The sequence below is a fragment of the Sciurus vulgaris genome (assembly GCF_902686455.1).
Source record: "Sciurus vulgaris genome assembly, chromosome: 3".
In the NCBI taxonomy this organism is placed as follows: Eukaryota; Metazoa; Chordata; class Mammalia; order Rodentia; family Sciuridae; genus Sciurus; species Sciurus vulgaris.
In genome coordinates, this window is record NC_136463.1 from 90,247,207 (window position 1) to 90,262,778 (window position 15,572).

Consider the following 15,572-nt stretch of genomic DNA (forward strand, 5'->3'; position numbering starts at 1 on the left):
ATATAGCTTAGACCATAACAGGAGGGTAAAGCTTTTCTCCTTAAAAATGGGCACTTTATCCTTATTCCTTCCCCCACTGACATTTCCTCTCCCTGATCTTGATCACTTTTTCCTTCAAGGTCAAAGCAAGGGGAGGAATTGTTAGGGATATAGGAAAATCTTCACTTGACTGACCCATGGTAAGATGGCTCAGAGCTCTATGTGCCAGGTTGGAACTGACAAGGCTCTCCCTTTGGGCTCGTGGAATGTTTTTGAAGCTCTTTGGTGGTTCCCCAGCACTGAGACTCTCCTCTGCAGCTCCCTCTAGATAATTTACTTGATTGACTTATCAATAACTAAGAGGCACATGTTGGAAGATTTGTTACACACACACACACACACACACACACACACACACACACACACATATATTTCTGCGTTATATATTTTGAGGTAATTTGTTCTACCAAATTTAGAATTATTATAGCTTTTTATTTAGTTAACCTTTTATTATTATGTAGTGATACACTTTTACCCTAAAAATGCTTTTCTGCTAGTTTCATTTGTCTGATATGTTCTTACTACCCCGATGTGTTTACGATAAACAGCTATCATAGCTTTCTTTTTTTATAATTTCTTTTTTTATTTGTACTTTTTAGATATACATGAAAGTAGATGTATTTTGACATATTATACATACATGGAAAACAATTTCCCATTCTTGTGGTTGTACATGATGTGGAGTTACACTAGTCATGTATTCATATACGAACACAGGAAAGTTATGTCCTGTCCATTCTACCATCTTTCCTATTCCCATCCTCCTCCTTCCCTTCATTCCCCTTTGTCTAATCCAATGGACTTCTATTCTTCCCCTCTCCACCCTCCCTTGTTGTTGGTTAGTGTCCACATATTGGACAGAGTATTCGGCTTTGGTTTTGGGGGATTGACTTATTTTGCTTAGCATGATAGTCTGTGGTTCCATCCATTTACCAGTAAATGCCATAATTTTATTCTTAAGGCTGAGTAATATTCCATTGTGTATATATAACACATTTTTGAAAATCCATTAATCTGTCGAGGGGCACCTATATTGGTTCCATAGCTTAGCTATTGTGAATTGAGTATCTATAAACAATGATGTGCTGATTTTAATTCCTTTGGGTATAAACCGAGGAGTGGAATAACTGGGTCAAAAGGTGGTTCCATGCCAAGTTTTCTGAGAAATCTCCATACTGTTTTCCAGAATGGTTGCACCAATCTGCAGTCCTACCAGCAATGTATGAGTGGACCTTTTTCTTATTTTTCTTTTTTACTTATTGTTGCTTGTATTCTTGATAATTGCCATTCTGACTGGAGTGAGATGAAATCTTAGAGTAGTTTTGATTTGCATTTCTCTACTTGCAAGAGATGATGAACATTTTTTCATATGTTTGTTGATCGATTGTATTTCTTCTGTGAAGTGTCTGTTCAGTTCCTTAGCCCATTTATTAATTGGGTTATTTGTATTTTTGTTGTTAAGTATTTGTATTTTTGTTGTTAAGTTTTTTGAGTTCTTTATATATCCTGGAGATTAGTGCTCTATCTGAGGTGCATGTGGTAAAGATTTTCTCCCATTCTGTGGGCTCCCTCTTTATGTTATTGTTTCCTTCACTGAAAAGAAACTTTTTAGTTTGAATCCATCCCATTTATGGATCCTTAATTTTACTTCTTGTGCTTTAGGAGTCTTGTTAAGGAAATCAGGTCCTAAGTCAACATAATGAAGATTTGGGCCTACTTTTTCTTCTATTAGGTGCAGGGTCTCTGTTCTAGTGCCTAAGTCTGATCCACTTTGAGTTGATTTTTGTGCAGGGTGAGAGACAGAGGTTTAATTTCATTTTGTTACTTATGGATTTCCAGCACAGTTTTCCCAGCACAATTTGTTGAATATGCTATCTTTTCTCCAATGTTTATTCTGGGCTCCTTTGTCTAATATGAGATAACTGTATTTATGAGGGATTGTCTGTGTGTCTTCTATTTTGTACCATTGGTCTACATGTGTATTTAGGTGTCAATACCATGCCATTTTTGTTACTATTGTTCTGTGATATAGGTTAAGGTCTGGTAGTGTGATGCCTTCCGCTCCACTCTTCTTGCTAAAGGTTGCTTTGACTATTCTGGGTCTCTTATTTTTCCAATGAATTTCATGATTGCCTTTTCTAGTTCCATGAAGAATGTCATTGGGATTTTAATAGGAATTGCATTGAATCTGTATAACACTTATGGTAATATGGCCATTTTGACAATATTAATTCTCTCTATCCAAGAACATGGGAGATCTTTCCATCTTCTAAGCCCTTCAATTTTTTTCTTATTGTTCTATAGTTTCCATTGTGGAGGTCTTTCACCTCTTTGTTAGATTGATTCCCAAGTATTTTATTTTTTGAGGCTATTGTCAATGGGGTAGTTTTCCTAATTTCTCTTGCAGTAGATTCATCACTTATGTATAGAAATGCTTTTGATTTATGGGTATTGGTTTTATATCCTGCTACTTTACTGAATTCATTTATGAGTTCTAGAAGTTTTCTGGTGGAATTTTTTGGATCTTCTAAATATAGAATCATGCCATTGGCAAATAGTGATAGTATGAGTTCTTTTTTCCTGTTCATATTCTTTTAATTTCTTTTGTCTGTCTGATTTCTCTGCCTAGAGATTCAAGGATGATGTTGAATAGAAGTGGTGAAAGAGAGCACCCCGTCTTGTTCTAGTTTTTAGAAGGAATACTTTCAATTTTTCTCCATTTAGAATGATGTTGGCCTTTTACAATGCTGAAGTATATTTCTACTATCCCTAGTTTTTCTAGTGTTTTGAACATGAAGAGGTGCTGTATTTTGTCAAGTGCTTTTTCTGCATCTATTGAGATAATCGTAAGATTCTTGTCTCTAAGTCTATTGATGTGATATGTTATGTTTATTGATTTCTGTATGTTGAATCAACCTTGCATCCCTGAGATGAACCCCACTTGATCATGGTGCACTATCTTTTTAATATGTTTTGTATACAGTTTGCCAGAATTTTATTGAGAACTTTTGTGTGTATGTACACCAAGGATATTGGTCTGAAGTTTTCTTTCCTTAATGTGTATTTGTCTGGCTTTGGTATCATGTGATACTAGCCTCATAGTTTGGAAGGATTCCCTCCTTTTCTATTTCAAGGAATATTTTGAGGGGTATGGTATTAGTTCTTCTTTGAAGATCATATAGAAGAATCAGTTGAGAATCTGTCTGGTCCTGGGTTTTTCTTGGTTGGTAGACTTTTGACGGCATCTTCTATTTCATGGCCTGAAATTGATCTGTTTAAATTGTGTATGTCCTCCTGCATCAGTTTGGGTAGATCATTATGTCTCTAGAAATTTGTCAATGTCTTCAAGTTTTTCTATTTTATTGGAGTATAAATTTTCAAAATAGTTACTTATTATCTTCTGTATTTCAGTAGTGTCCATCATATTTCCTTTTTTCATCATGAATTTTAGTAATTTGAGTTTTCTCTCTTTCTTTTTGTTGGTGTGGCTAAGGGTTTATCAATTTTACTTATTTTTTCAAAGAACCAACTTTCTGTTTTGTCAATTTTTTCAATTGTTTCTTTTGTTCCAATTTCATTGATTTCAGCTCTGATTTTAATTATTTCCTGTCTTCTGCTGCTTTGGGTGTTGATTTGTTCTTCTTTTTCTAGTGCTTTGAAATATAATGTTAGGTCATTTATTTGTTGACTTTTTATTCTTTTAATGTTTGATTACAATGCAATGAACTTTCCTCTTAGCACTGCCTTCATAGCATTCCAGAGATTTTGACATATTGTATTGGTGTTCTCATTTATCTCTAAGTATTTTTTATTTCCTCCCTGATTTATTCTTTTATCCATTCAATAACATGCTATTTAGTCTCCAGGTGTTGGAGTAGCTTCTATTTTTTATTTTGTCATTAATTTCTATTTTCATTCCATTATGATCTGATAGAAGGCAGGGTAGGATTTCTACTTTTTTGTATTTGCTGAGAGTTGCTTTTTGGCATAACATATGGTCTATTTTAGAGAAGGATCCATGAGCTGCTGAGAAGAAAGTATATTCGCTCAATGATGGATGGAATACTCTATATATGTCTGTTAAGTCTAAATTATTGATTGTATTATTTAATTCTATAGTTTCTTTGTTTATTTTTTGTTTGGAGGATCTATGCAGAGGTGAAAGAGGTGTGTTAAAGTCACCCAGTATTATTGTGTTGTGGTCTATTTTATTCTTGAAATTGAGAAGGGTTTGTTTGATGTATGTAGATGCTCTATTGTTTGGGGCATATATATTTATGATTGTTATGTCTTGTTGGTTTTATGATTCCCTTAAGTGGTAAGCAATGTCCTTCTTTATCCCTTCTGACTAACTTTGGTTTGAAGTCCACTTTGTCTGATATGAAGAAGGAAACCCCTGCTTGTTTTCACAGTCCATGTGAGTGATATGTTTTTTCCCAACCTTTCACCTTTAGTTTGTGGACATCTTTTCCTAGGAGCTGAGTCTCTTGAAGACAGTATATTGTTGAGTCTTTTTTTTTTTTTAATCCATTCTGTCAGTCTATGTCTTTTGATTGATGAGTTTAGGCTATTAACATTCAGGGTTATTATTGACATATGATTTGTATACCCAGTCATTTTGGTTTATTTTTGGTTTTTAACTTGACATAGTTTCTCCTGTGACTGACCTTTCCTTTAGTGTTGTTCCTCCTTTTGCTGTTTCTTTTTTTTTTTTTTTTTTTTTTTTTTCCTCCTCATGGAATATTTTGCTGATAATGTTCTTTAGTACAGGCTTTCTAGTAGGGAATTCTTTTAACTTTTGTTTATCATGAAAGGTTTTTATTTCATCTTCAAATCTGAAGTTTAATTTTGCTGGATATAAAATTCTTGGTTGGCATCCATTTTCTTTCGGAGCTTGATATATGTTATTCCAGGATCTCCTGGGTTGAGTAATCAGCTGTGATCCCAATTGGTTTCCCCCTCTATGTAATTTGATTTTTTCCTCTTGCAGTCTTTAAAATTCTATCTTTATTATGTATGTTAGTCATTCTCATTATAATTTGCCTTGGTGTGGGTCTGCTGTAATTTTGTACATTTGGGGTCCTGAAAGCCTCTTGTAGTTGAGTTCCCATTTCATTCTTTAGATTTGAGAAGTTTTCTAATATATGTAATTGAAAAGATTGGTTTCTATCTCTACACCTTCTTCTATGCCAATAAATCTTAAATTTGGTCTTTTCATGTTATCCCATATTCTTGGAAGTTCTGTTCATGGTTTCTTACCATCTTCTCTGTACAGTAAACTTTATTTTCAAGAACACATATTTTGTCTTCATTGTCTGAGGTTCTGTCTTCCAAGTGATCTAGTCTGTTGGTGATACTTTCCATTAAAATTTTAATTTCTTTTATTGTTTCCTTCATTTTGAGGATTCCTGCTTGATTCCTTTTTATAATCTTTGCCTCTATTGAAGTGATCTTTCACTTCCTGTTTTTTTCTCCAATACCATCCTTTATTTCAAAGATCAATATAACTATGTGTTTTCTAAACTCCTTATCTGACATTTCTTCTACTATGCTGTGTATGGATTCTATTGTTGGAACATCTTTGTTTGTTTGAGGCACTTTGTTCCCTTGGTTTTTTTTTTTTTTCTTTTTCTTCATGTTGCTTGTGTGTCTTGTCATCTAGCAGTATGGAGCTGAAGCAGTACAGATTCTACCCTGTAGTCTTATAGTGTCCCTGAAGTCTGCCAGTACCTCACCTTTAAGGGGGAGACCAATATTAACAGCACCCGATGCAAACAGTATACCACCTTAAATCAAATGACTACAATTAAGGCATTTACAATTTTTTCACAATAAACAAAAATTAAGTATTCAATTATTATCTACAATATAAACTGTAAGTTTACTAAAAGGGCTTATCATTTCAAATGATGGACAATGAGGGAACAGAAGTAATGTAAGATGTGATGTTTATGAGGGAGAGGGAGAGAAGATAGAGGTAAAATTTTATAGTAAGACTGAGTGATGAACTCAGAACTTGGCTGTTAGTATGAGAGAAATGAGTAAGAGAATCCAGGGAGACAGATAGATGAGTGAAAAAAAATATATACCAATTTTTTTTAAAAGTAAAAATATAAGAATATGCAATAAAACTGTCATATACTATTCAGACATCCCATTCCTCAATAAATTTATGCATGAAAAATATTTGGACTCAAAGATGGTAGAGGTGTGAGAAAGAGGGTGAAAAAAAGAAGAAAAAAAAAAAAGAAGGGAAGTCTCAACAGAAAATTGAATGATTGCTTCCCTTGGTTTTCAACTTTTTTCTTAGCTTCCTTCTCCACCAGTAGGTGGGGTTGTCTGAAGTTTAATGTTAGCTTCAGTGCAGTGTGTGCCAGACTGGTTGGGTGGGTGAGCCGATAGCAAGATGCCTTCACACCCTCTTACAGTCTTTCCACCCATTGTAGCTGGCCTCTTCCATCCCTGCACACTTCAGGACTAACTGAGCTGGACAGAACCCAGTTTTCTCCAGCCTCTTCAACCCATGCTCTCCCCAGGGAACTGCCCCTTAGTCTCCAGTTTTCCACAGGCTTGTCAAACCCAGACTGGCTCACAAAAGCCCAGCTACAATCTGATGGACCTGCACTTCAGCTTCCCTAGGCCCTGTCTTGCTGCAGTCCCAAGATCTCAATGCCCTTTCAACTTGCAGAGACACCATCAGGGATGTGCTCAAACAAAGGAGCAACCCTGCAAAGAGGTAGCCAGATGGTGACCACTACCACACCAAGCAGAAAGACCTCAGGTGCAACCAGACCTGCAGGTACCCCAATATATCTGCAGGCCCTGGCCTGTGTCCCCAGACCGAGGTGACCATGCCCCAAGATGGCAGCAATGGCAGTGGCAAACCTACAGACCCTGGCAGGTGTCCCAAGATGGCAGCAGCGTGTAAGCAAACCTGTGGATACTGTGACAATGAACTTCCAGGCAACAGCGGGCAGCAGGCAATCTGCTGGCTGTCTGCATGGAGTCTGCAGGCTAACAGGGGACAATCAGCAAATGGATGTCAGACTGTGGGTGATGGGTAGGTGAAAGGCTGGCAATGGGCAGGCAAGAGGCTGACAAACAGGCAAATGGCAGTTGATAGGTGGCGGTCAGTGAGCGATCTTCACTCAAAGGCAGGTGATATGCTGGCAGATGACAGGCAATTATGAAGGATGAAAACATCAGGGGACCAGTGGGCAGCAACAACTGCCTCACAGAGAAACAATATTTCCTCTGCTTTAATCCCAAAGTTATGAAGTGATGAGGAATACACCCTCCCTCTAATCCTCCATCATGGATCTCTTAAGGCCGACTTTTTAATATTTTTCTTATTTCTTCTTTTATTGCCTTCTTTTGAATTGATTATTGTTTCTTATTCCACTTCTTACCTAACTGACTTTAAAGTTAGGTACCACATTTGAGTCTTTTAGTAGCTACTCTGGAAATTCATCATGCCTAATTGTAGTAAGTTAAATAATGTTCTCCCGTGTCCTGCTCAAAAATGTCCACATCATAATCCCCAGAACCTGTGAATATGTTACTTTGCATGATAAAAGGGACTTTTAAAAATGTAATTCAGTAAGGATTTTGAAATGAGAAAATTACGAGTTATATAGGGAGGGTCCAATATAATTACATGGGTCCTTATAAGCGGGAGGCAAGAGGGTTATAAATTTTTTTAAAGGTGGTATGTTGACAGAAGCAAAGAGAAGGACTAGAAGATGTTACACTTACGGCTTTGATAATGAAGACAGAGATACAAACCAGGGGTACGAATAGTCTCTAGAAGCTAGAAAAGCAAGGAATTCTTTTCTAGAGATTTCAGCAGTCACCAAGTGTGGTGGAACATGCCTGTAATCCCAGCAGCTTAGGAGACTGAGGCAGAAGGATCGTGAGTTCAAAGCCCGCCTCAGCTACTTAGCAAGGCCCTAAGCAATTTAGCGAGATCCTGTCTCAAACTTTAAAAAGAGAAAGAGCTGGAGATGTGGTTAAGTGGTTAAGCATCCCTGACTTAAATTCCTAGTACTAAAAGAGAGAGAGAGAGAGAGAGACAGAGACAGAGACTTCAGTAAGAACACAGCCCTGCTCACCTATTTTAGGTTTCTGACCTCCAGATCTATGTGAGAATAAATTTGTGTTGTTTTAAATCACTAAGTTTGTGGCAATTGGTTAGAGCAACAAGTGCCTTGAGTGGATTGCTAATAGGAAAGTAAATGTAGATGTTAAAGGTTCTGCCAGTGAGGACTCAAAAGGCAATGAGGAATACTGTTACGCCACCTGCAATTCCCCTCAGTGCTTGACAAGGATTCCACTGAGTAAAAAAGATGTTTTCAAAGTCTCATCTCATTGGGAATTTGGGTTGCGGGCTTTCCTTCCTTGCTTGCTTAATATATGCAGATTTACTATTAATGTTTTATGTGTTTTCCCTGAAAATAGGGGTCTTAACAGAACCAGTGTTAGAACATAAAAATCAGACTTCTTATGGAACAGTGATTTCAGATTTACTCATTTGCTATGAGACTCTGAGTAACCAATAATGTTATGAGAAAATACAAAAACAGATTCTAGCTGCCGATCCCCTGTTGACTACTCTCAGATGACCTGAAACACGTAGACAAATAATTCCAACACCATCAGGAAGGAATAACAGGAACAGAAGAAATAAAGGGTTCCTCAATGTTAAGTTCACACAGTATAAGATGATGTCATATATTTGTTAGCTTAAAATGTCTAGCATTTATTAACTATAGCAGTAGTCACACGACTGATGTTTATTCAACCCTATGAACTTGCTTTAACCTTTATGATCAGTTAAATATTAACATGTCTTATTGTTTAGTTATAGATTATCACAAGTAAACAATTACTAAAATAATTAGAATATTTCATTGTCTAGTCTAGTAATGATCATACAAAATATTTTTGTTTTTCTCCTTGTGACTTTTTCCTGTTCTGAAAAAAAAATGTGTAACTGCCTACCTTTTAATGTATAAAAAGCTGACTGGGAAAAATAAAATTTAGAACTTAGCATCCATTCCTTGAGTTTGTGTTGCTTTGTTCTCCATCTCGCTGATGCCTACTCCATCACCTGTGACCACTACGACCCCTGCTAGGGCTAGACCCTGGCAGAATACGATAGAGGTTGAAGTATTATCTTGGAGAATACCTAAATCATAATGAGGATATCATTGGTCAAAATGTGTGTGTGTGTGTGTGTGTTAAAGGCAACAGTGGTGTGGGTTCAGAAGGGAATGAGGACAATTAGAAACTGGAGGAGAGAGGATCCTTCTTATGCAGATATAGATAAAAGTTTTGATACCTGAAAGTGAGGTGCTGCTATAACAAATACACAAAAATGTGCTATCAGCTTTGGAGTTGGGCAGAGTGGAAGAATATTGAGTGACTGATATAAAAATCCTAGACTGCATTTTTTCCTATAAGTGACCTAAGGTAATCTGTGAAAATGGTTCATTATACTCTTGACCCAGAAAATCCCACAAAATCATGCAGATTGAGAAATTCAAATCTTCACTTTAAGAATACCAATGAAGGGCTGAGGTTGTGGCTCAGTGGTAGAGCACTTGCTTGGCATGTGTGAGGCACTGGATTTGATTCTCAGCACCACATATAAATAAATAAATAAATAAATAAATAAATAGATAGATAGATAGATAAATAGATAAATAAATAAATAAATAAATAAAATAAAAGTCCATTGACAACCAAAAACATATGAAAAAAAAAAAAGAACATCTGTGAAACTTCCCAGTCCTTTGAGGGCATGTATATCTGAAAAGCCACCAAATATCTGAAAGTTGTCACTTAAAGAAGCAGCATGTGATTCCAGCTGCTTCTTTAACAGGGAAGTTGGGAAGTACACCTAAGCCAAACAGTGTAGCTGAACGCAGGGTCAGTGACCCAAAAGCAGTGCTGAATTTTTGCTGCACATTCTTAAACATGCAAAGTAATGCTGAACTTGAGGGTTTAGATGGATATTTTCTGGTCATTGAACATATCCTGGTGAACAAAATGCCCAGATGACTGACACACAGAGTTCACGGTCAGATGAACCCACACTTGAATTTCCCCAGCCAAATTGAGATGATCCTCACTGAAAAGGAACAAACTGTTCCTAAACCAGAGGAGGAGACTGCATGAAAGAAAAAAAAAAAAAAAAATCTCTGAAGAAATCGAAGAAACAAAAACTTATGGCATGAGAATAAATTTAGTATAAAATATGTGCAAATAAGTTTATTTAAAATCCTAGATTGCCTTGAACAGACTGTTAGTAGAAATACAAAGGTGGATGTTAAAGGTTCCTCCAGTGAGGTCTCAAAGGGTAGTACAGAGTATGATACAGGGGAAAGTACTGTCTTAGATAATACTTAAATCATAACATATATTTGGTTAAAAATATATATACTTATATATAAACATGTATACATAAATATGTTTATGTATAAATATATTTATATATGTTTATATATAAAACTTGATTGTATTTTATATATATATATACATATAAACAGCAACAGGAGTGAGGGCTCAGAAGGGAATGGAGATGCATAAGAAACTAGAAGAGAGGGAATCCTTGTTATACAGTGGCAGAAAACTTAATTGTGTGCCCTACAGTTGTGTGGAAATCAGAACTTATAAGGGATGAAATTGGATGTTTACCCAAGGAGATTTCCAAGCAAAGTATTAAAGGTAGTTCCTGGTAATGGAACTGTTTATGGTAAATGCAAGAGGGAAAGGATTAACTGAAAAATTGGTATGCACAAAGGAAACAGGACTTAATGATCTAAGAAATGTTCAGCTTATTCAGATTGTAAAAGATGATATTATTAAGAGATTCACTGTCAATAGAGCATGCCCTGGAAAGAAAAGCCAAAGCTATGACTGGACAATATTTTGCTAGTGCCTCAGCTCCCTAAAGTAAACATTATTAGTAGTACTATTATTATTTTTAGTATTTAACATAGCTAGACTGGCATATATGATTATATGGGATCTTTTTGTTCCCCCATTCAATCCTGCATTTCAGATCATCTTTCTGGAGTTATTTTCCTTAATTCTGGAACATAGTTTTAGAAATTCCTTATGTGAGGATCTTTTGGTAGCAAACTCAGTTCTAATCTGAAAATGTCTTTACTACTTCCACATTGTTAAAATAAAATTTTACAAGGTGTACAATCTAACTTGACAGTTAATGTCTCTTGGCCTTTTGAATATATTAGCCTATTGTTCTATGGCTCTCATCATTGCTGTAAGAATCTGCTATCGAATGCTGAGTGTTGAAGGCATTCTCTTTCTGTCTAGGATCTTATCTTTATTACTGGTATTCTGTAGTTTCATTACAAAGTTTTAGAAATTAATTTTTTAATCTTTATAAATTCTTAAGGATATAAATTTTGGAGCCACGCTGGGTTCAAATTTGTGCTCTATCACTTACTATTGTGTGACCATGAGCAAGCTGCTTAACTACTCTTTACTTCAGTTTTCCCTTCTATAAGTAGATATTGTTCCTAATAATGTTACCGGCACTAAATGAACTGCTTGTAATGGTGCCTGTCCCATAGGAAGTACTCTAAAAGTTCTGGCATTTACTCATTTGCCTCTATGTTAAAGGATCACTCATTGGGTTTTAAATCATTGAACTTTTTAAAAATTTTCCTTCAAGCTGAGAATCATTTACAAATACATCAGTTATAATTAATACAGAATCTAGTTGATTTATAGCAGGAAGGCTTCTTGACTACTTAGTCCTATATTATAGAGACTGAGTTGAGGAGAACATCTCCAAGCAGGTTTAAGGCTTTGCCAGGAACCCTAGGTTCCCTTAAACATGTTAAGTTTACCAGGAAGAGGAAAGGGTGAACACAGAACAAAAGGACAGCTGTATTACAGATTCTCTTTAGAGACAAGGCCATGACTCCTACATTATGCTCCAGTGGAAGCTCTCCCTAGCAGACCAGATAAACCCCCATGGAAATGGCTACTGTCTTCTTTCCCCTATGCTTTGGCTGTGCGCAATTATCTACTATAGTATATGTATTATCTGATCTGTCTTTCAACCTTATATCCTCAGCACGTTAGTTCCCAATATGTTTGTTAAATTTATGCAAGAATGAATGAATGAATGAACAAGTGAGTGAAGAGACAAAGAGACTAGAGGGAAAGTGTATATGAAGAGTGGATACTTTTTACAGTTTAAAAACAAAGATGAGGGCTGGGGATATAGCTCAGTTGGTAGAGTGCCTGCCTCCCATGCACAAGGCCCTAGGTTCAATCCCCAGCACCATTAAAAAAAAAAAGAAAAACTAGAAAAATAAAGACGAAACTTCCTTTCAACACACTAAGTTTTCATAAACAAACCAATTACAAAATATTATTTAAAGAATGGAAATAACTAAACAAAAACCAAAGACTTCTGTATTATTTTTAACCATGTACTATGTGAGTTTGGACTACATATACCTTGATAAAATTGAAATAATTTAAATATAAGACTAGTCTTACTATTGACTTGCTATAACCCAAAGAAGCCTGCAGTATTTTTAAACTCAGAGGTTGAGTACAATTCTTTTTTTTTCTTTTAATTTTGTGCTGAGTTCTGATTACCAAAGAGTATTGACACAAAGCCAGCTTGATAAACAGAATTTTGAACTTTAATAGGGCAGTTCCAATAGACCAAGACAGGGCTGGCCAGGCCTCTTGACTGGTACCTGAAGGTAGCCATAAAGGGACTGAGTAAACCAATCAACCTCTCTTTTGTGGAGATCTCTTGATAGCAAACTTTCTTTTACATGTGTTCCCTCTGATCCTGTGAAGATGAAAATTGACATCCATAGTCATATTCTACCAAAAGAATGGCCAGATCTAGAAAAGGTAATGATAATCAATTTGCTGAATTATTTCTGGAACTTCTCCAAGGTTTCTCAATGTCTCTATTTATAGACCTTTCTTTTCTTTGGGGAATTAGATGTTTTGTTTCTTTGCTCTGGGGATGATTTTAAATGTCTTGGCAGCTCTAATTTCCTAGTTTTTAAAAATGACTTTCATGTATTTTGAAAAAACCTCAGAGCAATGAAATAACTATCTTCTCAAAATCTCTTTTTCCCCTCAAATGAAGTATTCTTTTAAATTTCTGGAAAATTTAAGCCAAGCAGATTTACTTCCTTTTAAATCACATATTCAGCTTCTGGAAAGATACATGCTGACTATAGAATCTAAAGTTATAATTTCAACTAAAGACTATTAAAAAATGGAATGTGATAAGTTTTGAGGACTTCTAAAATCTATCTCTCCTTTCCAAAATGTTTAAAATAAGCTTTAGAAGCACCGGGAGATAGCTTTGTGAAAAAATTTTACTCTATTTTAGGACACTGTCTGAAACCTTTCTTTTTTGATCTTTAAGCTGTAAATCCTTGTTATGAAGAACTAGGAAGTAGGTACATCAAAAACCCTAGAATAAATGACATGAAATCTTTGCACAAGGGTGTCTCTAAAGAGTATTCTCTAGGCTTCTCCAAACATGGAAATTTCCTTTTGTGATTAAGAACTTTTGAGTGCATTTTAAAAGAGAAAAAGGCAGGGAACATAAGGAAAACTTTAAATTGACTAGAAATTTACTCAGGCTTAGTCCTAGGTGTTGGCCAATCTTAAGCATTCTGCAAGTATTTTCATATTCCTGATAACATTTCATCTTTTTTTTAATCCCAAATGAGGAAAAATGAGTTAACCCAAATTCTAATTAAAATGGGTGATCTGTAGTACAAGTAATCGTCCCATAGTTATCTCCTACACAATTGCTGGTCTTACGTGTTACTTTGTTCATTGGTATCTTAGGTAAAATGGGTGATGACACACAGACCAAAAAATACAAATGATACTGAGCTATTACATCTAGTAGTAAAAGCAAACCCTACCAATCTTCCCCCCACCAAGAGAGTCTAAATGCTTACATGGGAACATGATGTTCTCCATGCTGTCATCATCCTCCTATCTTATTAAAGTACAAATGCCACTTCAGGATACTAATGATTTTATGAAGTGAACACCCCAGCTACTTCACAGGAGCACTGGCTCATTTGGAAGTTGCGATGCAGTTTCTTATTTCTTATGCTACTCACCATTTTCTTTTTGCTGTTGTTGTTGTTGTTTGGTTTTTGTTTTTATTTGTTCTAATTAGTTATACATGATAGCAAAATGCATTTCAATTCATTGTGCATAAACGGAGCACAACTTTTCATTTCTCTGGTTGCACATAATGTTCAGTAACACCATTTGTGTGATCATACATGTACCTAGGATAATAGCGTCCATCTTATTCCACCATCTTTCCCACACCCATGCCCCCTCCCTTCCCCTCAGCTCCCCTCTGCCCAATCCAAAATTCCTCCATTCTTCCCTTGTTCCCCACCCCATTATGGGTCAGCATCCACGTATCAGAGAAAACATTTGGACTTTGGTGTTTTAGGATTGACTTATTTCACTTAGTATGATATTCTCCAACTTCATCCATTTACCTGCAAATGCCACAATTTTATTCTCCTTTAAGGCTGAGTAATATTCCACTGTGTATATATACCACAGTTTATTTATCCATTCATCTATTGAAGGGCATCTAAGTTGGTTCCACAGTTTAACTATTGTGAATTAAGCTTCTATAAACATTGATAGGCTGCATCACTGTAGTATGCTGATTTTAAGTCCTTCAGGTATAGACTGAGGAGTGGGATAGCTGGGTCAAGTGGGGTACTCACCATTTTCTGCCCTTCACTTATGAGTAGTTACCAGGAATGGCATAATCGATAAATTAATTTATGATACAGCTAATGAAAGGAATAGGTTATACTTCCTAATCTGATAGTTTTAGAAAAAATATTTAGAAGGTGATATTTTATATAATAGCTCTTGATCTATCCCAGCAGAGTATTAACTCCAACATTTTAGTTTTTCTCTTTATTTGAATATCAAAGAATACCCACATGAAATGCTTTGGGAACTACTGTGGCAGTCTCCAGAGGACAATGCCCACCTATACCTGAGAGAGCTAGCCATCATGACCCATCCACTAGAGAAGTCACCACAACAGGGACTCTAAGCTCCATGGCATCCACCTCCTTGTCCTGACAAGGATTTTGAGGCTCAGAGAGTGTCATGGGCTAAATATTTGTGTCCCCTCAAGGCTCATATGTTGAAATCCTAACTCCAAAGGCAATAGTACTAGGAGATGAGGCCTTTGGGAAGTGATTAGGTCATATGAGCAGAGCCCTTGTGAATGAAACAATGCTCTTTTAAAATAGGCCCAAGGAAGCTTGCTTGCTCTTTCTACTGTGAGGACTCAAACATCTAGGAACCAGGAATGAGCCCTCAGCAGACACCAAATCTGCCAGAGACTTATCTTGGGTTTCCAGCTTCCAGAAATGTGAGAAATAAATATCAGTTTTTTATCAGCCACCAGTTGGTGGCATTTTGTTATAGCAGCCCAAATGGACAAAAGAGGGGTA

The 15,572-nt window shown here is 36.1% G+C and overlaps 1 protein-coding gene across 5 annotated transcripts in view; it reads left to right on the forward strand.

Annotated features, from left to right (window-relative positions):
• Positions 1-12,745: 12,745 nt before the first annotated feature.
• The window catches only part of ACMSD (aminocarboxymuconate semialdehyde decarboxylase), a 58,564-nt gene continuing 55,737 nt past the window's right edge, over positions 12,746-15,572 (forward strand). For 2 of the 5 annotated variants that reach the window (XM_079135682.1, XM_079135685.1), the window contains exon 1: positions 12,747-12,948. In XM_079135682.1, coding sequence (XP_078991808.1) covers positions 12,892-12,948 — 57 coding nt within the window. In that variant the 5' untranslated portion in view covers positions 12,747-12,891. Of the gene's footprint in view, positions 12,949-15,572 lie in introns of all 5 variants that reach the window. The other 3 variants (XM_079135681.1, XM_079135680.1, XM_079135686.1) reach the window with 3 other exon arrangements.